The sequence below is a fragment of the Pongo pygmaeus genome, chromosome 21, assembly GCF_028885625.2.
Source record: "Pongo pygmaeus isolate AG05252 chromosome 21, NHGRI_mPonPyg2-v2.0_pri, whole genome shotgun sequence".
Taxonomy (NCBI): domain Eukaryota; kingdom Metazoa; phylum Chordata; class Mammalia; order Primates; family Hominidae; genus Pongo; species Pongo pygmaeus.
In genome coordinates this window covers 20,461,980-20,483,397 of record NC_072394.2, presented here as the reverse complement: position 1 = coordinate 20,483,397, position 21,418 = coordinate 20,461,980, and the positions used below count along the sequence as shown (strand labels likewise).

The following is a 21,418-nucleotide window of genomic DNA, read 5'->3' as shown; positions in this document are numbered from 1 at the left end:
GGACCATTCAAGTTCAAGTGCGGCTGCCACTTTATGTTTTCACGGCAGCTTCTCTTTGCTAAATGTCATGGTCATGACATCAAATAATGACGTGAGAAATTTCATACTTGGTTTATGAGCCCTGCTAGCTGACTTCCTGGTCTTCTGTTCTCTCAGTGGTAGTAAAGAGCAGAGTGAGCAAATCTTACCACCACTGAATGACAGTCGGTGGCTACAGTAATGTCAGGGCCAGAGGAGGCTGCCAGGAGAGAAGGGGTCTGTTCCCCAGGCCTGGGTCCATGAGACGTGAGCTGGCCATCCATGCTTTGTGTGGCCTTCCACGCTCCTCCTGTATGAGAAGGGGTCAGCCTCGCCAGGCTTCCCTTCCCTAAGGCCGATCCTTTCTTCTCTTGCTACGTCTATCTTCCTGACACAGCATGCTGAAGAAAATATCAAATTCTAGAGACAGCATAGGAATATCCTTTCAAGTTTTGGATCTAGACCATGGAGTTGACCTTCCCCAGCCCCCGTCAGCACCGGTGCTTGGAGAGAAGTGACTGAGCCCGAGGAAATGCTTTGTGTCTGTGAGAGGCCTTCACATATCAAGACAATTACCTGGGTTTACTTCCCTTATTGGCAGAAGAAAATGAAACATTTCTCTAGGCTGGTTTCTCAGAGGGGGCTCCTTCCCATTTGCTTCTCAGAGCGGCAGCACATCTTCATGCCAGCGTGATGCAAGGTGACAGCAGCCTAGCCCCTCAGGGGAAGGGGGACACAGGGTGTCTGCAGGGTGGGTGTCGCTCTTGGCTGAGGTCCTTCCCACTTCATGCTCACCTGCTGTGCCCATTTGCTCAACAAATATTTATTGAGTACCTTGTATGAGCTAGGTGGATGCCAGGAGGAAGCCAATAAGCAAAACCCAGATCTCTACCCAAGCAGACCTTGTACTTGATGGACAACAAAGTAGTCTGTTAGCTAGTGTTTATTTCATGAATACTGAGTGCCAGAATAATTGTAAGCAATAAGCAATCATGCAATCTCAATTTCTTTCTTTTATTTTCCTCTTTCTTTCTTTCTTTTTCTTTCTTTCTTATTCTTCTTTTTTTTTTTTGACAGAGTCTAGCCCTGTCACCCAGGCTGCAGTGCAGTGATGGGATCTCAGCTCACTGCAATCTCCACCTCCCAGGTTCAAGCAATTCTCCTGCCTCAGCCTCCCAAGTAGCTGGGATTCAGACATGCAGCACCATGCCCGGCTAATTTCTGTATTTTTAGTAGACACAGGGTTTTGCTATGGTTGGCCAGGCTGGTCTTGAACTCCTGACCTCAAGTGATCTGCCTGCCTCAGCCTCCCAAAATGTTGGGATTACAGGTGTGAGCCACTATGCCCAGCCTCAATTTGTTTATTTCTTAAACACGACAGCACACACAGGACTTACTTACCCTGGGCCTTCATCAGGAAATGTCTAGGAGGAAAAGACACTTTCAATATTAACCATGACGAAACTAGCTCTGATTGAAAGATAGATGAAAAAATAAATACCAGTGTATTTCTTCCTCTCTTTTCACTGAACTCTGTTTCCAGCTGTTTCCTGTTTTGGACTAATTTTAAATTCTGAGGCGGGGGTGGGGGGCAGGGGTGCATTTGTACCGTCTGAGTTCAGGCAGTTATCATGTTGGTCACAATTACTTGCAGTCAGATTGTATGTTTAGCATTGCATAAAAGTTATTCCCAATTGATGTTAAGAGTTGGTAATAAGTCTTCTTCCTTCCCCAAGGCCAGTCAGCGTTCTCCTAGTGTTAAGCACCAGGAACACAAGGCCAAATTTGTATTTTTGTGCACATCATTTGCATACGTCTGCACCAAAAGCTTGACCCGGCAGAGTACATTGCAGACAAACTTAAATATCCTGCTCAGTACCTGAACAACAAGTGTTATATTTCTTCTTGGACTTAAAAGTAAGACTCTAACTCATTTTAGTGACTCAGAAAGCTGCATTTCCCCGTGGTTTGGAAACCCACTAGGCTGCTACATAAGAGGATCCTGCAGGTAGTGAGGAAGCCACTGTTTCCTGCAACTGTAGCCCAAGGCACCAGTCACTGAGTGGCTGCATTATCTTTCTGATACAGAAACAGTAACATTTCGGTTTGTGGAAGTCTGAGAAATTATGAATATCCAAAAACATGCTTTCAAATAGTTCCTGAGTACTTGGAATGGCAGGATCACTTACTTGAACAACATTTATTTTTCAATGATTTGAAGACCTAGGTTTGCTGACCGTATTTTCCAATAATATATGTCTGGAGGATATTGCTAATGAAAAATGAGAGTTTAAACTTAAAAATCCAGGCTTCAAAAATCGGCTCGGTGTGGTGGCTCATGCCTGTAATTCCAGCACTTTGGGAGGCCAAGTCCGGTGGATCACTTGAGGTCAGGAGTTCGGGACCAGCCTGGCCAACATGGTGAAACCTGTCTCTACTAAAAATACAAAAATTAGCTGGGTGTGGTGGCGCACGCCTGTAGTCCCAGCTACTCAGGAGGCTGAGGCAGGAGAATCCCTTGAACCTGGGAGGTGGAGGCTGCAGTGAGCGGAGATGGCACCACTGCACTCCAGCCTGGGTGACAGAGCGAGACTCTATCTCAAAAAAAAAAAAAAAAAAAAAAAAGTCAGCTGGAAAGATGGGGAGAAATTGAGATAGAATTAGATTGGGATAAATGGAAAGCCTGCTTTAAAAAAACACAAAACATTTCCATGGCCATAATATGAGAAAGCCCTAGTTAAAGGGCATCTGTTACATGCATTAGGAGTTGGGAGGGTGCAGGTTAGTGACCTCATGTTGAATTTGAACCACCTGTCAGGTATTTTAAAAATGCATATGGTCGGCCCGGTGCGGTGGCTCACACCTGTAATCCCAGCACTTTGGGAGGCCGAGGCAGGTGGATCATGAGGTCAGGAGATCGAGACCATCCTGGCAAACACTGTGAAACCCCGTCTCTCCTAAAAATACAAAAAAATTAGCTGGGCGTGGTGGCGGGCACCTGTAGTCCCAGCTACTTGGGGGGCTGAGGCAGGAGAATGGTGTGAACCCAGGGGGCGGAGCTTGCAATGAGAGGAGACTGTGTCACTGCACTCCAGCCTGGGCAACAGAGCAAGACTCCATCTCAAAAAAAAAAAAAACAGCAAACAAAAATCCATATGGTCGGCCTGGTGCGGTGGTGGCTCATGCCTGTAATCCCAGCACTTTGGGAGGCTGAGGTGGGTGGATCACCTGAGGTCGGGAGTTCAAGACCAGCCTGACCAACATGGAGAAACCCCATCTCTACTAAAAACACAAAATTAGCTGGGCGTGGTGGCACATGCCTGTAATCCCAACTACTCAGGAGGCTGAGGTGGGAGAATCGTTTGAACCTGGAAGGTGGAGGTTGCGGTGAGCCGAGATCATGCCATTGCACTCCAGCCTGGGCAACAAGAGCGAAACTCCACCTCAAAAAAAAAAAGATGGTTAAACATAGAATTGAGGTCAAGGGTCTGGGTACCCACATTCAGCTCTGGGAAGGCACCATGAGAATGTGGGGGTCCACTTGGAAGTCTGGGGGTATCTACTGAGACTGAGTGTCGTCATGGAGGGCTCGACCAGAGAACCTGGGGGAGGAAAACCTTCCAAGAGGACGAGGGGCAGGGAGTATTCAGGAATTTGAAAGGCTGTCATTGAGAAATTGGATTTATTCTGGGAAGCTTTAAAGGTCTGAAGTAGGACTAAGGGGTGGAGTTTGAAGAGCTGCAAATCTTGGTCCAATTTTTGGTAGACTGTTTCCCTTTTAAAGTGACAGAGAGGTGGCCCCATGAGGTGAGCTCTGGCAGTGTGATGTTTAAGCAGAGGCTGGGCTGCTGTAGGCCAGAATGTGGCTGCCAGATTTCAGAACCCCAAGGAGGCTGCACTGCCTGACTTCCAAGGATCCTTTCCACTTCAAGGTTTATGACCTTGGCAGAGAAAATAGGAAGGGAGAGAGCTCTGAGATTTACCTGGATCAAATCCTTCATCAGAAGCCCCTCCTCTGGACTCAGCAGCAACAGTGTGAGACTCACCAGACCCTGCTTCAGCTCTTGGGCCCATGTTGAGGCCCCTCAGTCTTCCACGGAAACCTGGTCTCTAGACCCTCCCTGGAGGCTGTCGTTTAGCTGTCCAGCTCCAATGACTGGGTGACTTCTGCCCCTATAGGGAAAATCCACTCTTCTTTCTGCCCCAGTCCTCCTCCCAACAGCCAATCTATCCAGAAAGCTCTCCCTGCTGCTCTTCCCTGCCACCCCCAGTGGCTGTACCACCAAGCTGAGCTGCTCAGTGCCCTGTACACCTTCACATGTGCCGTCATTTCCTCATGGGAGCTGTGCTCCTGGAGGACACTCTCCCTGTCAATTCCTTTCTCCAGTGCAAACACCCCACTCACTCCTAAGGTGCCTAGAATGGGATTTTTAACATCTCAGGAATTCACTGAAGTGAGTTAGCTGATTTTTGTCATTTTAGAAAACGATTTCAAACAAAGATTTCTGAGAGTTTCCATCTGATGGGAAAGACGATAGCTACTGAATGTTTGGCAGAGTTCCAAGTCAGTCTTGGTTTTTATTAATACTTGTGACAGCTGTACAAGGTGGAGGGTGCTTGCTGTTTCTCAGATGGTCACATGACAGCTCAGAAAGATAAGCTCCCATGCCTAGTCAGCTACTACAGAAAGCTACCCCAGGCCTTTCTGTAGGGACAGTCCAGTGTCCTTTCTTGGCTTCAGATTGCTGCCCTCCGTCTGCAGAACAGGGACTGAATTTCATCGCCATTTACTGGTGAGCATACATTCAAGACTTCATCTCTCATAGCAGCGAGGCTTAAGCTATCAGAGCTATGAAAACGGAATCTGGCCAAAGATGTTGAGTGACGCTTCCCTGCTATTGACCACGGCTCCCTCTTCAGCCGGTCACGGGCCACCCCAGCCTCCTCCACGGAGTAGCAGGAGTGTTTCTGAGCCCTAGATTCTGAAGAGCTTGGTGCTGGGGGTTTTCCGGGGGAGTGTTCCGTCTTTTATCATAAACCTTGGCAAGGGGTGTGTGGGTGGGGTGCCACTGAAAGGCGCCTTTGTCCTCCTTCTGAAAGCCTGAAGGGAAAACGATGAAATCCCACAGAAGAGGCCGCTGGAGCCAGGCTGGGCAGGCGTGCTGGCTGCGGGGAGAACTGCGGGCTGGCCTTGCGATCTGGTTCTCATGTGGTCCCCTCTGCAGATGGCCTTGAGAAGAAACAAAGGCCTCCTTGAGGCCCCTGCCTGTGATGCGGACAGCTCATTTTCATTCTGCTGTGGTTTCCCGGGTGGCCTCGTTGAGCTTCACTGTTCTTGGGAGCCCTTTCCTTGACTACCCTTTGAACAGAGGAGAGCTATGCAAACACGCTGCGAGGGGCCTTGCGAGCCCGAGGAGGGTCTGCTTTCTGGGCCCCTGCAGAGGGCAGGGGTCGCGGGCTGGTGGCCTGCCCCGCCCAGAGAGAAAGGGCCTTGGCTTCCCCTCATTCTTCCTTCTGTTAGCTGTTTTTATTGCAAATAATTAATTAAAGTCAGTACAGCAAGAGTGGGAAAGTGGTTAATGCAATTGCCAGGTCCAGAGTCAGAGGGATGAGGCGCCGAAAGGAAAGACAACCTTGGGATCGCTTCCACTTCCTCCACTTCCCGCTGCATGGCCGGCAAGTTGGCGGCTCTCGCCTGCTCCCAGGTTTCCCAGAGTTGAGTATGGTTGACTCTGGCTGGACCAGGTTGGGTCACGTGTCAGCCCTGAGCCAATCAGCTTGCCCAGAGAGATGATGATGCGCCCTGAGTGGTGGGTGAACCTGGTGATAGGGCCCAGAGTGGCCAGAGAGGAAGGGCACGCACACCCCATAGACTTAGGCGACGTGGTGGACGACATGAGGGCTGGGCGGGGGTGCTGCTCACCTACCTTGTGCCCAGTGCTTTCCCTTCCCCTTGTCCATGGTCCCCTAGCTTGGGGAGAAAGCAGGGTGCTTGCTCTACCCGCCAGTGCTGTCTCGGGGCTGCAGGGAGATGTGGCTGCCCTGCATGCGGCCTTCACTCCCGACTCACTGTGGCTTTGCAGAGCTGGAGTCCGCCCTATCTGGGCTTGGGGGCCTGCTCCTTGAGAGCGTTGTTTGGTGCCCCTGGACTGTGTTGATTCAGAAATCTGGGACCTGTTGTTTCTCGACTAAATGTCTTATCAGATCAGTCTTTCTTTTGGAGGCAAACATTTTCGGAAGTTTTGGAACCATGATGATCTATGCCTCAGACACTTGTGGTCCCTGAGAAGCTGCTGCTGGAAAAAGGGGTCCCCATCCAGATCCCAGGAGAGGGTTCTTGGATCTTGCTGGGAAGGAATCCAAGGCGAGTGGCAGAGCGCGGTGAAAAGAGATAGTTTATTGAAAGCCTCTCAGTTACATAGTAGGGTGTCCTCAGCAAGAGGAGGAATGCCTCTGTTTTTTTTTTTTCTCATATAGGGGTCTTATCTATGTAAAAGCTAAGCTATGTCTCCCTGCGGGTAGGCTGACAAAGTGACATTTATTACTTTGTTGATTGAAAGAAAGCTATCCTTGGCATTTTAGTGCATAAGTACATCAAAGCATGCCTATAATCATCTTAAAAGCATATGTTATGCAATATTGGGGCATCTGGACATTCTCTTGTTGCAAGAGGTTGTCTTTGCAGGTATTAAGCTGCTTCCTCAGCTGTAAACATCTTATGACTGTGGGTCATGACTGGCAAGGAATGTGCCTTGCTAGTTTTAAGATGGAATTGATTCTAAAATGGTGTCACCATGGCTCCCCTACGCTTCTGTTCCTCTAACAAAACCCTGCCACAAGTGGACTTAAGGATAGCCTTGTCACCCTAGCAATGTGGCAGTGAATCTCTGCCAATAGCAATCTACAAATGTTAAAAACTTTTCTTTTTCTGGAAAAGTACTTTCCATGCATTAAGTATTCAAGTGCCTGTTATCCTGGCACTGGGCTGGGTGTATACGACATAAAATTTGCAGTATTGCTCCACCCCCAGACTGTTCTGCATTTTGGCCCTCTTCCGTCTCTGATGACTTTCTCTTCCCTGTGCTGCAGGGAACTGCTGGAGACCACGTGCCGCCTGGCCAACACGCTGAAGAGGCATGGAGTCCACCGTGGGGACCGTATTGCCATCTACATGCCCGTGTCCCCATTGGCTGTGGCAGCAATGCTGGCCTGTGCCAGGATCGGAGCTGTCCACACAGTCATCTTTGCTGGCTTCAGTGCGGAGTCCTTGGCTGGGAGGATCAATGATGGTGAGGAGGTGGACATGAGGAGGGAGGAACCCTGGAGTTCCCCGATCCTTGTTCCTGGGGGCCTGGCCATCAGTGCAGAGACCACCAGAGTGCAGACATTAATAAAATGTTTCACAGACAAATGACAGATCGTACTAGGGACAGGCACATGGCCGAATGAGAATTTGTTCTGTGGGCTGAGATCTGAGTGCATTGTATTTAGCCAGGTGAAAAAGGGAGAGTTCCAGTTGGAGGGAAAAGCAGAGGCACAGGCCAAGTGGAGGAGGAGCGCAGCATGAGGGCCTAGTGGAGGTGGGTGTAGTGCAGCAGGAGGGAAGTGTGGAGGTGGGATGAGGCTGGAGATGCACAGGGAAGGTCCTGCAGGTCAACAACTGGAAGGCTTCTATCCTGAGGAGCGAAGGGGTGGACCATCTTTGGGGATCTGGAGTCAGGTGAAGGGGGTCTTTCTGTCTGCATGTGGGTCAGTGTGTTTTGGACACTGTGCAGAACAATAACTTCCTTGTTTTGCTGTTGTCAAAGGACTGAGTGTCTGGATGGTGGCCCTATGTCCATGCGGTCTGATCTCTGCTCCCTGCTGTCTCCTAGAGGGAGTCCCCTGAGCTGGCTTCGCAAGGCAGGTGCCAGGTTCCAGGGGCCATTGAGAATTCTTGTGTCTCATAGTAAATAGAACTAATGGGTAGAGTTCTCAGACCCCTGTTGACCTCCCTCTGTATAAAAGGCTGGGAAGCCCTTCCCCTTCCTTTCAGTTTCTTCCCCCACGTTCAAGGGTGACGCTGCCACCTCTTTCTGTTTTTCTTCCTCTCTCTAGAACTCTGTAATACCAACTGTGTACCAGGCACTGTTCTAAGCACTCTACAAAGATTATGTCCTTTAATTTACCTTAGTCTTCATAAGTATTTTATGCAATAATACTATTATTATTCCCCTCCCCTAAATTTACTGTTGTAACCATCTTAAAGTGTACAATTCAGTCACATTAAGTACATTCACAGTGTTATGCAGTCATCATCAGTATCTAGTACCTGAAGTTTTTCATCACTCAAAATGTACACTTTACACCCATTAAGCAGACATTCTCCATTCATCCATGTTGTGGCATGTATCAGTATTTCATATTTTTAATAGGTGAAAAATATGCATTCATTAATTGATGGCCATTTGGGTTGTTTCCATTTTTTGGCTATTGTGAATAGAGCTGTTATGAATGTTCATGTATAGGAACACCTGTTTTTAATTTTGGGGGTATATACCTATGAGTGGGCTTGCTGACTCATATGGTAATTCAATGTTTAACTTATCAAAGAACTGTAAAACTGTTTTGCTAAGGAGATGCACCATTTTACATTTCCACTAATAGCGTATGCAGGCTCTAGTTTCTCTGCATCTTGTTGTTTTTCACTTTAAAAAATTATAGCCGTCATAGTAAGAATGAAGTTGTATCTCATTGTGGTTTTGATTTGCATTTCCCTAATGACTAATAATATTGAACATCTTTTATATACTTGTTGGCCATTTGTATGTTTTCATTGGAAAAAGTCTACTTAAGCTGTTTGCCCATATTTTAATTGCTTGTTTGTCTTTTTGTTGTTGAGTATGTAAGTTACTTATATATTCTGAATATTAGACCTCTATCAGATATATGATTTGCAAATATTCTCCCATTCTGTGGGTTGTCTTTTCACTTTCTCAGTAGTAAACTTTGGTGTATACAAGTTTTAAATTTTAATGAAGTCTAATTTATCTATTTTTTATTTTGTTGCTTGTGCCTTTGCTGTATTATTTGAGAAAACATTGCAAAATCTAATGCTATGAATATTTTTTCCTATGTTTTCTTTTTTTTTGAGATGGATTCTCGCTCTGGCGCCAGGCTGGAGTGCAGTGGCATGATCTCAGCTCACTGCAACCTCCGCCTCCTGGGTTCAAGTGATTCTCCTGCCTCAGCCTCCCGAATAGCTGGGATTACAGGCACGTGCCACTGCACCCAGCTAATTTTTATGGTTTAGTAGAAACAGGGTTTCACCATGTTGACCAGGATGGTCTTGATCTTTTGACCTTGTGATCCGCCCGCCTCGGCCTCCCTGTTTGTATGTTTTCTTCAAAGAGTTTAAGTTTTACCTTTTTACATTTAGATCTTTAATTTTGAGTTGATTTTTGTACAGGGTGTGAGGTAAGGGTCCAGTTTCATTCTTTGTCCTATGGCTATCCAGTGGTCCCAGCACCATTTGTTGAAGAGGCTGTTCTTTTCCCTGTTGAATGCACTTGGTACTCTTGTTGAAAATAGTTTGACCATATATGTGAGGGATTATTTCTGGGCTCTCTATCCTATTCTATTTATCATATGATTACCTATGTATCTATTGTTATCTCAGTATCAAACTGTTTTGACACTGTAGCTTTGTAAGTTTTGAAACCAGGAAGTGTGAGTCTCCCAACTTTGCTCTTCTTTTTTCAAGATTGTTTTGGCTCTTCTGGGTTTCTTGTATTTTCATAGGAATTTTAGGATTAGCTTTTCCATTTCTGCAAAAAAAGATGTTGGGATTTTGATTGCATTCAATCTGTAGAAAAACTGGAAGGTATTGCCATATTGCCAATATTAATCCACAAACATGGGATATCTTTCCATTTATTTAGGTATTTTAAAATTTCTTTCAGCAATATTTAGTAGTATTCAGTGTACAAGTCTTGCATATCCTAGGCTAAATTTATTCTTAAGTATCTTATTCTTTTATGAATTTTTATAAATGGAATTGTTTTCCTAATTTCCTTTACAGATTGTTCATTGCTAATATATAGAGATACAGCTAATTTTTGCATAGTGATCTTGTATCTTGCAAATTTAATGATTTATTAGCTCTAATAAATGGTTTTTTGTGGATTCATTAGGATTTATACATATTAGATCATGTCATCTGTGAATAGAGATAGTTTTACTTCTTCTTTTCCAATTTGGATGTCTTTTCTTTCTTTTTCTTTTTCTTTTTTTTTTTTTTTTGCCTGATCACTCTGGCAACAACTTCGTTTACAATGTTGAATTGCAGTGGTAAAAAGTGGGCATCCTTGTTTTGTTCCTGATCTTAGGGGGAAGGCTTCAGTCTTTTACCATTAATATGATGTTAGCTGTGGGTTTTCAGATGCTCTTTATCAATTAAGTTCCCTTCTAGTCCTGGTTTTAAGTGTTTGATCATCAAAGGGTATTGGATTTTGTCAAATGCTTGCTTTGCATCAATTGAGATGTGTTTTTTTCCTTCACTGTAGTAGTGTGATGTATTACAGTGATTGATTGTTGCATGTTGAACCACCCCTTCCTTTCCTAGGGTAAGTCCTGATTGGTCATGGTGCATTCTGTTAATATGCTGCTGGATACAGTTTGCTAGCATTTTGTGGAAGAGTTTTGCATCATTGTTTATATGAGATATTTGTCTGTAGTTTTCTTTTTTGTAGTAATCTTTGTCTGGCTTTAGTATCAGGGTAATGCTGGCCTCATAAAATGAATTTGAAAGTATCTCCTTCTCTTCAATTTTTTGGAAGAGTTTGAGAAGGATTGGTGTTAATTCTTTAAATATTTCATAGAATTCACCAGTGAAGTCATCTGGTTCTGGTCTTTAGAAAGGGAAGAAGATGGGTAAACTGAGACGCAGAGAGTTTAAGTGACTTACCTAAGGTCACATACCTAGTAAGTGACAGAGCCAGGAGTTGAACACAGACATTCTGCTGCCATAGTTGATGCTTTCGGCATTATGCTGAGCTGCCCCTTTCCTTTCTTGCTGGTGTGGCCATGGTCACCCAGTGCTTCTGTTAAGATTGAAACAAGCAATAGCAGTTGACTCTTGGTGACTTCAGCATGTGGGGATTTAGTAGCTGTGTGCTGGGGCAGCTCCCAGAACCTCAGAATTCCTAAACAACCAAGAATGGGAGGGCAGGGGCCAGGACTTTGTCCTGAAGAGGACTCTGTCCTAATATCCTTCAGCCTTTTTGTGCAGCTCTGCAGGTGCCAGGTTCCTGGGGACAAGATTCTGTTGAGATGGGTATCTGTGTCCTCTTGGGTGAATGAGGGGCTGTTTTGGTTTTCTATTGCTGTGTCACAAACTACTCCAAAACTTAGTGCTTAATACAACTGAAAACAATAAATTTTAGTATTCTAATTCATGGGTCTGTCGGACAGGAATCAGATGGGGACAGGGGAATGGCTGTTTTCTGCTCCATGACATCTGGGACATTAGTCAGGTTGACTTGAAGGGTTGGGGACTGGCAGGCCTGTCTTTCTCTCCATGTGGCCTCTCCACGTGGCTGACTTGGACTTCCTCATAGCCTTGCAGCCTCAGCAGTCAGGCTTGTCACATGGCAGCACATGGCTCCAAGAGGAAGGAAATAGCAACTGCCAGTGTTCTACAGGCCAGGCTGGCACAGGCCTGGCATCACTCTTGCCTTACTAGATTGGCCAAACCAGTCTGTGGCCATTCCAGATTCAAGGGGAGGAGATCTGGATCCTGCTTCTCTATAAGAGCAGGTGAAAGAATGTACAGCCATCTTCAGTTGGCCGCTGGGAGGTGGGTGCATATTGTGAGTCTGACTGCCAGGCTCTCACATGTCTGGGCAGCCACCTCAGTCAGCAGGCGCAGTTCCAGAGTTCAGTCCCCTGGCCTGGCTTCCAGGCTTGGACCATCCCTCTTCATTTGTCTTCCTTCTTGCTTTAGGCTGCTTGAGGAGTGGAGAGTGTTGCAGGGGAGGCTAGAGGTCAGGAGAATGGCTTTGAGAGAGACTGTGGGGGTAGAATAATGACCCACTCAGATGGCCACACTGTAATCTCCCAGAAGCTGTGCTATGTCACTTGCATGGTGAAAGGACCTTGCACATGTGAATAAGGCAATAGGATATCCACGTGGGCTCCATCTAATCCCACAGCCCTTAATGCACAGAACTTGCTCCAACTAGAGGCAGAGGAAGTGAAGCAGAAGGGGAGGTCAGAGAGATTCAAAGCAACTTTACCCACTGTTGTTGGCTTTGAAGATAAATAGGGCCACGAACCAGGGCAGGTGGTGGCTGTAGTCGCTGAGAATGACCCCTGGCTGACAGTCAGCAAGGAAAGGGCGACCTTAATCCCACAGTCGCGTGGAACTGAGTTCTGCCAACCAGTGAAATGGCCTGGAGGTGGATGCTCCCCCAGAGCCAGCACATAGGAGCCAGCCCTGTCCTTGACTTTGGCCTTGTGAGACTCTGAGCAGAGAACCCCGCCAAGCCTGTCCAGACGACAGAACTGTGAGCTAAAAATGAGTGTTCTGAGCCACTAAGTTTGTGGTCATTTGTTATGGAAGCAGCAGAAAATGAACGCAGATGCTGGTACCTGCTCAAAATCAGGGAGGGACAATCGAATCCTCCCAGAGTGGCACGTGGTTCCTGCCAGCACCCAGGCTGTGGCCCAGCCTTGGAGGGCGCCAGTGGGCCAGACATGCTCATGGTGCTCAGAAGCTCCTGGGTACCTCCTAGAGGCCTCTCCTGGAGAGCCTATTGGGCAGGGAGGCCCTGGACAGGTGCAAGTCAGGAGTGAGGTGTGCATCTTCGGAGGCAGGGAAGGAACTGCCTGCTGTGTAGTGTGATTTCAGCATGTTGCGTGGGCTGGGGTCATTGTATCCTGAGAGCTCCTGACCCCCATGAGCTTTCTTTGTCTCCCATCCCCTTGAGAAAGGTTCATTCCTTCCTGCTGGTCCATCTCCCTTCCTCGCCCATAGGGGGCTCACCTGGACCAACCCCTGCTTGGGGATGTAGGTCTGGAAAGTCTCTGATAGGCTCCACCCAACTGACTTGGTTTCTCCAGGTGAGCTATCGCTGAGGCTTGAAGGGCAAAGAGTGTGTGTAGCCACGGCTCTTGGTGCCAGATGCAGGGGTGGCTGCATCTGGGCAGGTCTAGGGTATCTCTCTGACTCCCGGATGGCCCTGTGTGTGCTGGAAAATTCTCAGGGAACCCTCATGGCCATGACATCTCCAGGGCTCTTAGGAGGAGAAAGGGTGGGCATGTTGTGCAAAAGTGCTTTCAGATTTATTTAGGTGGGACTCTCCCAGAGGGGATATTGAGACCAGAGTCTGTCTTGGAAGTGTGCTAGGGCAGTGGTGGCTCTGGACGGGAATGTGGCACACATGCCTCAAATGGCTCCACACAAAGGGTAGGGAGTTGCAGGATTTGTACCACAATTATGGAGAGCCATTGGTCGAGGGTTCACCAGCACTTCTGCCCATAGCTCTGCAAGAGGCCTTTGGTGCAGAATGACTGAAAGGCCCAAGGGATGTGGGTGAGGCCCTGCCAGTCAGGGTCACAGCTGGGCATTTGTCCCAGGCTCTTCCTGAGGGGCTGTGTAGTAACCCCCTGCAGCTGTGATCCCTCTGGGTCATCCCGCACTGGGGCACAGCGTGGAGGACACCTCCTTTTCCTGGGGTCTTGAGGCCCATTGTGTGTGCACCCCTCTTCCCTGCTCTGGGCCTCCCCCTAGGTTAGCCATGGAAGCTAGGGTCCTCCTGGCTTCCCCCTGGGCCTGGCTGAGCACCACTGGTCATTGAAGAGCAGGTGTGGGATCAGGAGGGCCTTCTCCTGAAGGAAAGGAGGGCAGGCAGCTCCCAGTCATCCACTGGGGTGTGGTTTCTGATCTCTGGACAGTGAAGGCTCTTGGCCCACACAAGTCACTCTAGACAGGGCCTGGCCACATGGGCAACACCTTCGGGCTTGGCCTCTGGTTGTCCAGCTTTCTTGATCTCTACCTCTCGATGTTTCTCTGTCACCTTGATTGCTGCAGGTGGCATGATGGCCCCTTTCCTGGGGTTTGCTCATGGGCAGACAAGAGAGAAAGGTGGAAGTCTGGTTGGGAAACTGTCTTTATGCTGCTGACTCAAGGAGGAAGAGTTGAGCTTCAGACTAACTTATCTCTGGTTCCTTCTCCTTAGCCTCAGAACTGGACAAAGGCCTGGTGCTTCTTCATGGCACACAAAGGCTGGAGAGCAGGCAGCCCCTCACTTTTTCCATTGAGTCTTTTGCTCAAGATTGGACTGAGTTTCTCACACTCCTAGGCCTAGATGTCCTATGTGAGTCAGAGCTATGAGGGTTAAAGTCGGGAGGAGACTGATCAGAAATGTCTGTGTTGTCTCTGTTAGCCAAGTGCAAGGTGGTTATCACCTTCAACCAAGGACTCCGGGGTGGGCGTGTGGTGGAGCTGAAGAAAATAGTGGATGAGGCTGTGAAGCACTGCCCCACCGTGCAGCACGTCCTGGTGGCTCAAAGGACAGACAACAAGGTCCACATGGGGGACCTGGACGTCCCGCTGGAGCAGGTGGGTTACCTCGCTTTGCACAGTTTGAGGAGAGGTCATATCAAGTTAGCTGGCTCTGAGGCTTCTCGGGTTGTGGTTCTCAATTTGGGTTCCCTAGAGGTGCCCAGGGTTCCTCTGTGGTATTTGGTGAGCTTGAGTCCTGACTGGGAAGATATAACTCCAATACGACAAGCATGTTGGAACACTTACTGTAACACAAATGCTTGCACCCACCCTTTTGTTTTGTGTCCTTTCCACGTTTGGAATTGAATTTGGACAGATCAGAGCAGGTGAATTCTGAATCCCGTGTGCGGAGTCCTGCTGCGGAGGGGGAGTGCTGCTGTCAGAGAGGCTGAGTGCCCTTGGTGGGCTGTTTGTTTCTTCTCCCTGCCAGGAAATGGCCAAGGAGGACCCTGTGTGCGCCCCAGAGAGCATGGGCAGTGAGGACATGCTCTTCATGCTGTACACCTCAGGGAGCACCGGAATGCCCAAGGGCATCGTCCATACCCAGGCAGGCTACCTGCTCTATGCTGCCCTGACCCACAAGGTACAGGCCTGTGCGGGCGGTGCTGGGCCCTCGGCAGGGCTCCAGGCAGGGGCAGGGCTGGAAGTCCTCCTGCTGCAGAGCGAGGCCTGTAGGTGTGAGAGGTCAGTGTTTCTTCCTGGCCTATTTGGGGCAGGGCCCCTCGAGTCCTCCCACCCTACAGCTCCTCAGGGCCCTGGCTGCCTCAAGCCCCCACTGCACTGTCTGGAAACTTCCAGATAATCTAACCGTGTAACACAGCAGCAGGACACTAAGGGCCACTCACCCAAAGATTTTTAAAAACTCTTTTTAGAACAGATACAGAAAACCGCCCAAATTAAATGTGTGGCTTAATGAATTATTATAAGGCAAATCCCACTTTGATCAAGAAGTGGAAGGCCGCCGGTTTCTCAGAAGCCCCTTCCAGGCTCATGTGGCCACAGCCCCGTCCAGCATGTCCTGATGCGTCTTGTGCCCCTGCCCTGTGTTTTTATTTTGATAGTTTTGTGACCCAGATGAGCATCCATGGGCACTGTAGCTTACTGTTGCCAATTAAAATATTGTTTTTTCTTTCGTTTTGTTTTGTTTTTTTCATGGAGTCTCACTCTGTTGTCCAGGTTAGAGTGCAGTGGTGTGATCTCAGATCACTGCAACCTTTGCCTCCTGGGTTCAAGTGACTCTCCTGTCTCAGCTTTCTGAGTAGCTGGGATTACAGGCACCTGCCACCACACCCTGCTAATTTTTTTTGTATTTTTAGTAGAGACAGAGTTTTGCCATGTTGGCCAGGCTGGTCTTGAACTTCTGACCTCAAGTGATCTGTCCGCCTTGGCCTCTCCAACTGCTGGAATTACAGGTGTGAGCCACTGTGTCCGGCCTAAAATATTGTTGATATGTCTTTTAAGTCTTTTTAAGCCTATGCTCACCCATTTCCTTACACTTGGCCATTGTCATGTCCAGCCATTTTTCTCTGGTGTCCTTTGGTCTGGGTTGTGCCTGTTGTCCCTCTGCCTCTGTGTTTCCTGCACATGGGCAGTTAGATCCTGAGATGGGATCAGGCTCCACTCAGCTGCTGTGGAAGAATAAAGGGGATTCGGATGTCTGTCCTCTCATGTTCCTCGAAGCTGATGATGCTTGATGCCATTCTTGGCCTTTTTTGCTTTTATTTTTTGTAGTTCTTAAGGGGTTTAAAAAATCGTGGCATAAGGTAATGCAAAAAGGTGTCCATGTGTTAAACATACAACTAGACGGACTCTGCGGTGTGCCCACCTGTCCTGCTGCTGGAGGCCATTTGAGGAGCCAGCTGCCTCTCACAGCTATGGACTGCAGCATACGCATGCCTATTTCCTAGTGACCTGGTGTGAACATGGTGGGGTTGGGGGCAAGCTCCTGATGCTCCTTTCCTGTCTCTGCAGCTTGTGTTCGACCACCAGCCAGGTGACATCTTCGGCTGTGTGGCCGACATCGGCTGGATTACAGGACACAGCTACGTGGTGTATGGGCCTCTCTGCAATGGTGCCACCAGCGTCCTTTTTGAGAGCACCCCAGTTTATCCCAATGCTGGTAAGGATGGTGAACCCTGTTTGGGACCCCATGCTGGTGTCAGGGGAGAGAGCCTGAGGCTCGAGGCTTGTGGAGAGGTTCATGGAAGCGGGACGCCTGGGCTCTGGAGAGGGTGTGGCTCTCCAGGTCCTGCTGTCGAAATGCCCGGTGGGGCCAGGCACCGGGTCTTCGGAAAGATCCGACAGGCAGCAGCAGGGAGTCTGACTTGGTGCTGGAGGTCATCTCAAGGCCCCTGCTCCTGTGCTCCTGCCCTCTGACTTAAACTGCCCGCCTCGGGCCATCGCTTTGGCATCCTTCTCACCTCTAGGCCGCTTGCCCAGATCTAGCCCTTTCTCGAAGCCAGGGCCAGCTGCCCGCCTCTTCTGCTTCCCCAGCCCTGCCCCCTGAGCCTTCAGGGCCATCCGTCAGACCACATTATGCATGGCCTAGAACCATCTCCATTAAATTGAGATCACTTTGAGGACAAGGTGATGTCTGGCTCCCTTGGGCATCGTCCTCCCACAGAGCACAGTGTCTTCAAATATTTTCTTTAATGTAAGCAGATCATGGTGGCTCTGCCCAAAGGCTGCTGCTCCATGGCGCTGACAACTGTGCATGGACTGTGTTATCACCTCCCAGTGCTCCATCCCTGCCTTCGGGGGCTGGGTGTACTCAAGGAAGAAGTTGTAGGGGCAAGACCAGGGATTAAGGGCCATGGCCTAGGTGCTGTCTCAGGCCACCACTTCAGCCCTTGGAAGCTCAGTGTCCCATGTGGAGGGGATGGTGTGGGTGGTGGGTTTACAGGAATCAGGGGTGTGCATGCAGGGCACATGGCCCTCCTCCCTAGGATACATGCAGTGGCAGCTCTACTGTCACCAGGGGAAGCACCAGTCACCACTTTAGAGCCCATGTAAGTGTGACTGAGTGAAAGCTCTGTGTTAATGCTCCATGGGTTATTAAATCCACGTAGTATCGCCTTGAACTAGGCCATCACCCTAAGCCAGGTGAAGACCGTTCCTGAATGTGCCACTCATGGATCTGGGGAGTGCTTGGAGGAGAGCAGCCACTGGGGACCTGTCCCATGGGGCTTCTTTCCATCTTTCACTGGCAGGGGTGGGGGGTTGGGGGGATCCCTTTTATATGGACATACGTGCGTCTACACATGCCCAGCACTCAGGAAGTCTTGGCTGATCTCTGAGTTTAAAGTAAATCATGTCAGCTCTCCTGCTGACAGTGAATTTCGGCCTTTCTGTAGGTCGGTACTGGGAGACAGTAGAGAGGTTGAAGATCAATCAGTTCTATGGCGCCCCAACGGCTGTCCGGCTGTTGCTGAAATACGGTGATGCCTGGGTGAAGAAGTACGATCGCTCCTCCCTGCGGACCCTGGGGTCAGGTGAGCGGCCTGCCCTGCAGCAGGAGAGGGTGTGCTTGCCCTAGACCCTCAGAGCCAATACAGGCTTCAGCAGGACTTCAGTCATGAAGCTGCCTGGCTTTGTATGTGTGAATTCATGCAATGCCAGACCGGATCTGGTAGAAAGCACCAGCACTTCTTCCCACCTGTAAGCCCCTCCCCAGAGCTGGCAGCAGTTACCAGTCTGGGGAACAACATTCCAGACATTTTCTGTGCCGTTGTTTCTGTGCCCAATTTCTGTGGCTTAATCTTCATTAGGAATACTTACCCACTCAATAAGTTAAGGGCCAAGTCAGTTCTTTAGTGGCTGCATGGGATTTAATTGTATAACTTAGCTGGGTGTGGTGGCAAAGGCTGAGGTGGGAGGATTGCTTGAGTCCAGGAGTTTCAGGCTGCAGTGAACTAGGATTGCACCACTGCGCTCCAGCCTGGTGACAGAGTGAGACTCAGTCGTCTAAATAATAATAATAATAATAATAATAATAATAATAATAATAGTATAACTACAGTTTGCTAAACACTGCCCCATAGTTGGACCTTTTGATTGTCTCCAAGTCCGTGGAGTGGATACCATCCTGCACTTTTGCCCTGCTGTTACTGTAGACATTTCCAGGCAGACGGTTCAAAGCTTAGGCCTATTAGTAATGTTGATGGATATTGCCAAATCACATGGAAACATTTTGGAAACGTGATGGTCGCATGGTTTTGACAGTATCGGCAGTGTCTGTCCTTTGGGCTGGTGCCGGGAGGGACTGGGTGCCGGTGACTGCTGTTCTCTCTCCTGTCCCTGCCACGTTTCATGTCTGCCTTGACATGTGTGGTCACGCATGGTCAGCCACCTGCTTGGTGGCTTTTCACCGGGGAAGCATGCAGGGCAGTGACCATGGAAGAGTGTCCCATTCTGCCACATGCATCCTTGGGAAGGGAGCATGTACCATCCAGTGAACATGTGATTTCACTACTGCTGGGTGACCACGAGGCCATGCGGGCATCTGGGCCACAGGCTGAGAGGCACAGCAGCTGGGGCTGTGCCCTGCAGAGCTCACCACTTGTTCCCAAATATGAGATGGGGATGAGACCTACCTACAGGGTGGTGATGATGCCACAGAGGGTCAGATGTGAGCCTTAGTGTAATGGTTAGCATGGAGGTGATTAATGGGGAGAGCTCCTGAGGAATAGCAGGCACCCAATGACTCCTCCTCTTTTCCCTTATTTTCCCCATTAACAGTAAAAACCTTCTGTTTCTCAAAGAGCTTTCTAGATTAAAAAGCAGGAGGAGTTTGAATACTATTAATAAGAGCAAATATGTATTAAATGCCTTTATCTTCACATCAATCCTTTGAGCAAACAGCAGATGTTGCTTCACATTACAGAGAAGGAAGAGGAGGCACAGAGAGGTCAGAGAACCTGCCTGAGGTCACTCAGCAAGTAGGGCAGCCTGTGTTGAACCCAGCACTTGGTTCTAGAGTCCATCAAACTCACTCTGCCTCCCACCTGATTGATGGGCTCTGTGCCCCCACCCTGTACCCTCAACAGGTCCTAGGGTCCTGGTTCACTCTGCTTCCCTTCCCATACTGTCCCCTCCACCTCTCAGAAAGAGTATGGGGCTCCTTTCTATGTGGTGTATCTTAGTTTGCTTTGTGCTGCTGTAATAGAATACCCTGAAATTGGGTGATTTATAATGAACAGAAATGTATTGGTTCACATTTCTGGAGGCTGGGAAGTCCACATCAAGGTGTTGACGTCTGGTGAGGGCCTTCTTGCTGCATCGTCCCATGGGGGAAGGGCAAAGAGAGGGCAAGAGAGAGCAAGAGGAGGTTGAACTCACCCTTTTATAATGGCACCAATCCCACTCATGAGGGTGGAAGCCTCTTGGCATAATCACCTCATAAAGGTTCCACCTCTTAATACTGTTACAATGGCAATTACATTTCAACGTGAGATTTGGAGGGGACAAACATTCAAGCCATAACAAGTGGTGAGTTTGGGTGGTCTCTCTTGGCATGCTGGAGCTGGGCTTGAAAGGCCCGTGTGATTCTGACTGCCTGGGCCATGCAGTGCTTGGGGACTGGGAACAAACAGCGGGGTGGCCAGGGCCATAGAAACTCTCCCAGATCCTCTAGGTGTTTTCAGCAGGGCCACCTGAGTGGGCCCTAGGCATTAGGTGTGGACAGGGCTGAAGGGCAAGATTTGGTTTTCCAGATACACTCATGGGATTTGTCTCCTGAAGGAAGATTCACGGGGTCCAATGACAAGGGGTACCACCCTAAGTGCATTTCAGGAAGGGGTGTGCTCTGGCAGCTGCATTAGAGTGGGATGTGTATCCCAGCAGCCTCTGCCTCACCTAGGGGTCCCCACAGACTTGGAACACCTCTGAGCCAGGGCGCCAGCCCCCAGCAGAGGCTCAGCTGGGTTTTGTGTATTTAGCTGGTTGATAGGCACATTCCTATTCCTGTTGCATAACCGGTTCTAGCCGCAGAGCCCTGCGGGAGGCCAGGTGCTAATCATACACCTCGCTGTTCTGTTCTCGGTATACAGTGTTGGCAGGCAGTGTGGCGTCCTGTGATGTCTTGCACCTGGGGCTCCCAGCACCTCGGAGCAGTGCTGGGGGCAGTGTGTTCCACACCTTGGCCAGGGCCAGCGCTGTGCTGGCACACCTGTCGGTGCAATTCCACAGCCCAGACCCATTCCAGGCAGCTGGGATCAGCCCTCACCACATTTAATCTGTTGAGTCGTCAGAATCCCACTCACTCAAGACACTCCCCCTAGATTTGTATTTCTCAAAGCTTTTTTAAACTTTCAATTTCATAAGTAATACATGGATATGCTCTTGTGAAAAGAAGAAATTGGAGCATTGTACTTAAAGCTGATGTCCTTAGGAGCTGGGCGTGGTGGTACATGCCTGTAGTCCCCCGGCTACTTGGGAGGCTAAGATGGGAGGATCCTTGAGCCCCAGAGGTCGAGGTTGCAGTGAGCCATGATTGTGCCACTGCACTCCAGTCCAGGCAACAGAGCAAGATCCTTGTCTCTCTCTCAAAAAAAAAAAAAAACTGAAGTTTTCCTCGACCTCCGCTCCAGGGGTTGTTGCTCCTGTGCCTTCGGCCCTGTCTCCGCAGTTAAGTTCCTGTAGTGGATGCAGCTCTGTTAAATGATGTTTTCTTTAACACCAAAGTTACCACACCGTGCTATTATGCTGTAACGTTTCTTTTAAGATTGTAGAATATGCATTTTTCCACATGCATCTGCCCTGCTGTGGGGATTGCCCTGGCTTGTGTGGTCACATCCCCGTGGCTGGGTGCAGGCTGTCGGTCTCCCAGTGTGTCCACCAGCGCTGCGGGGCATCTCC

The 21,418-nt window shown here is 49.0% G+C and overlaps 1 protein-coding gene across 4 annotated transcripts in view; it reads left to right on the top strand.

The window, feature by feature from the left end:
* The window catches only part of ACSS1 (acyl-CoA synthetase short chain family member 1), a 54,560-nt gene that overhangs the window by 22,757 nt on the left and 10,385 nt on the right, over positions 1-21,418 (top strand). The window contains exons 1-6 of one of the 4 annotated variants that reach the window (XM_054466950.1): positions 5,627-5,694; positions 7,108-7,307; positions 14,445-14,620; positions 14,994-15,146; positions 16,535-16,682; positions 17,917-18,054. In XM_054466950.1, the coding sequence (XP_054322925.1) occupies positions 5,627-5,694; positions 7,108-7,307; positions 14,445-14,620; positions 14,994-15,146; positions 16,535-16,682; positions 17,917-18,054 (883 nt within the window). Of the gene's footprint in view, positions 1-5,626; positions 5,695-7,107; positions 7,308-14,444; positions 14,621-14,993; positions 15,147-16,534; positions 16,683-17,916; positions 18,055-21,418 lie in introns of those variants that run through there. The other 3 variants (XM_054466948.2, XM_054466947.2, XM_054466949.2) reach the window with 3 other exon arrangements.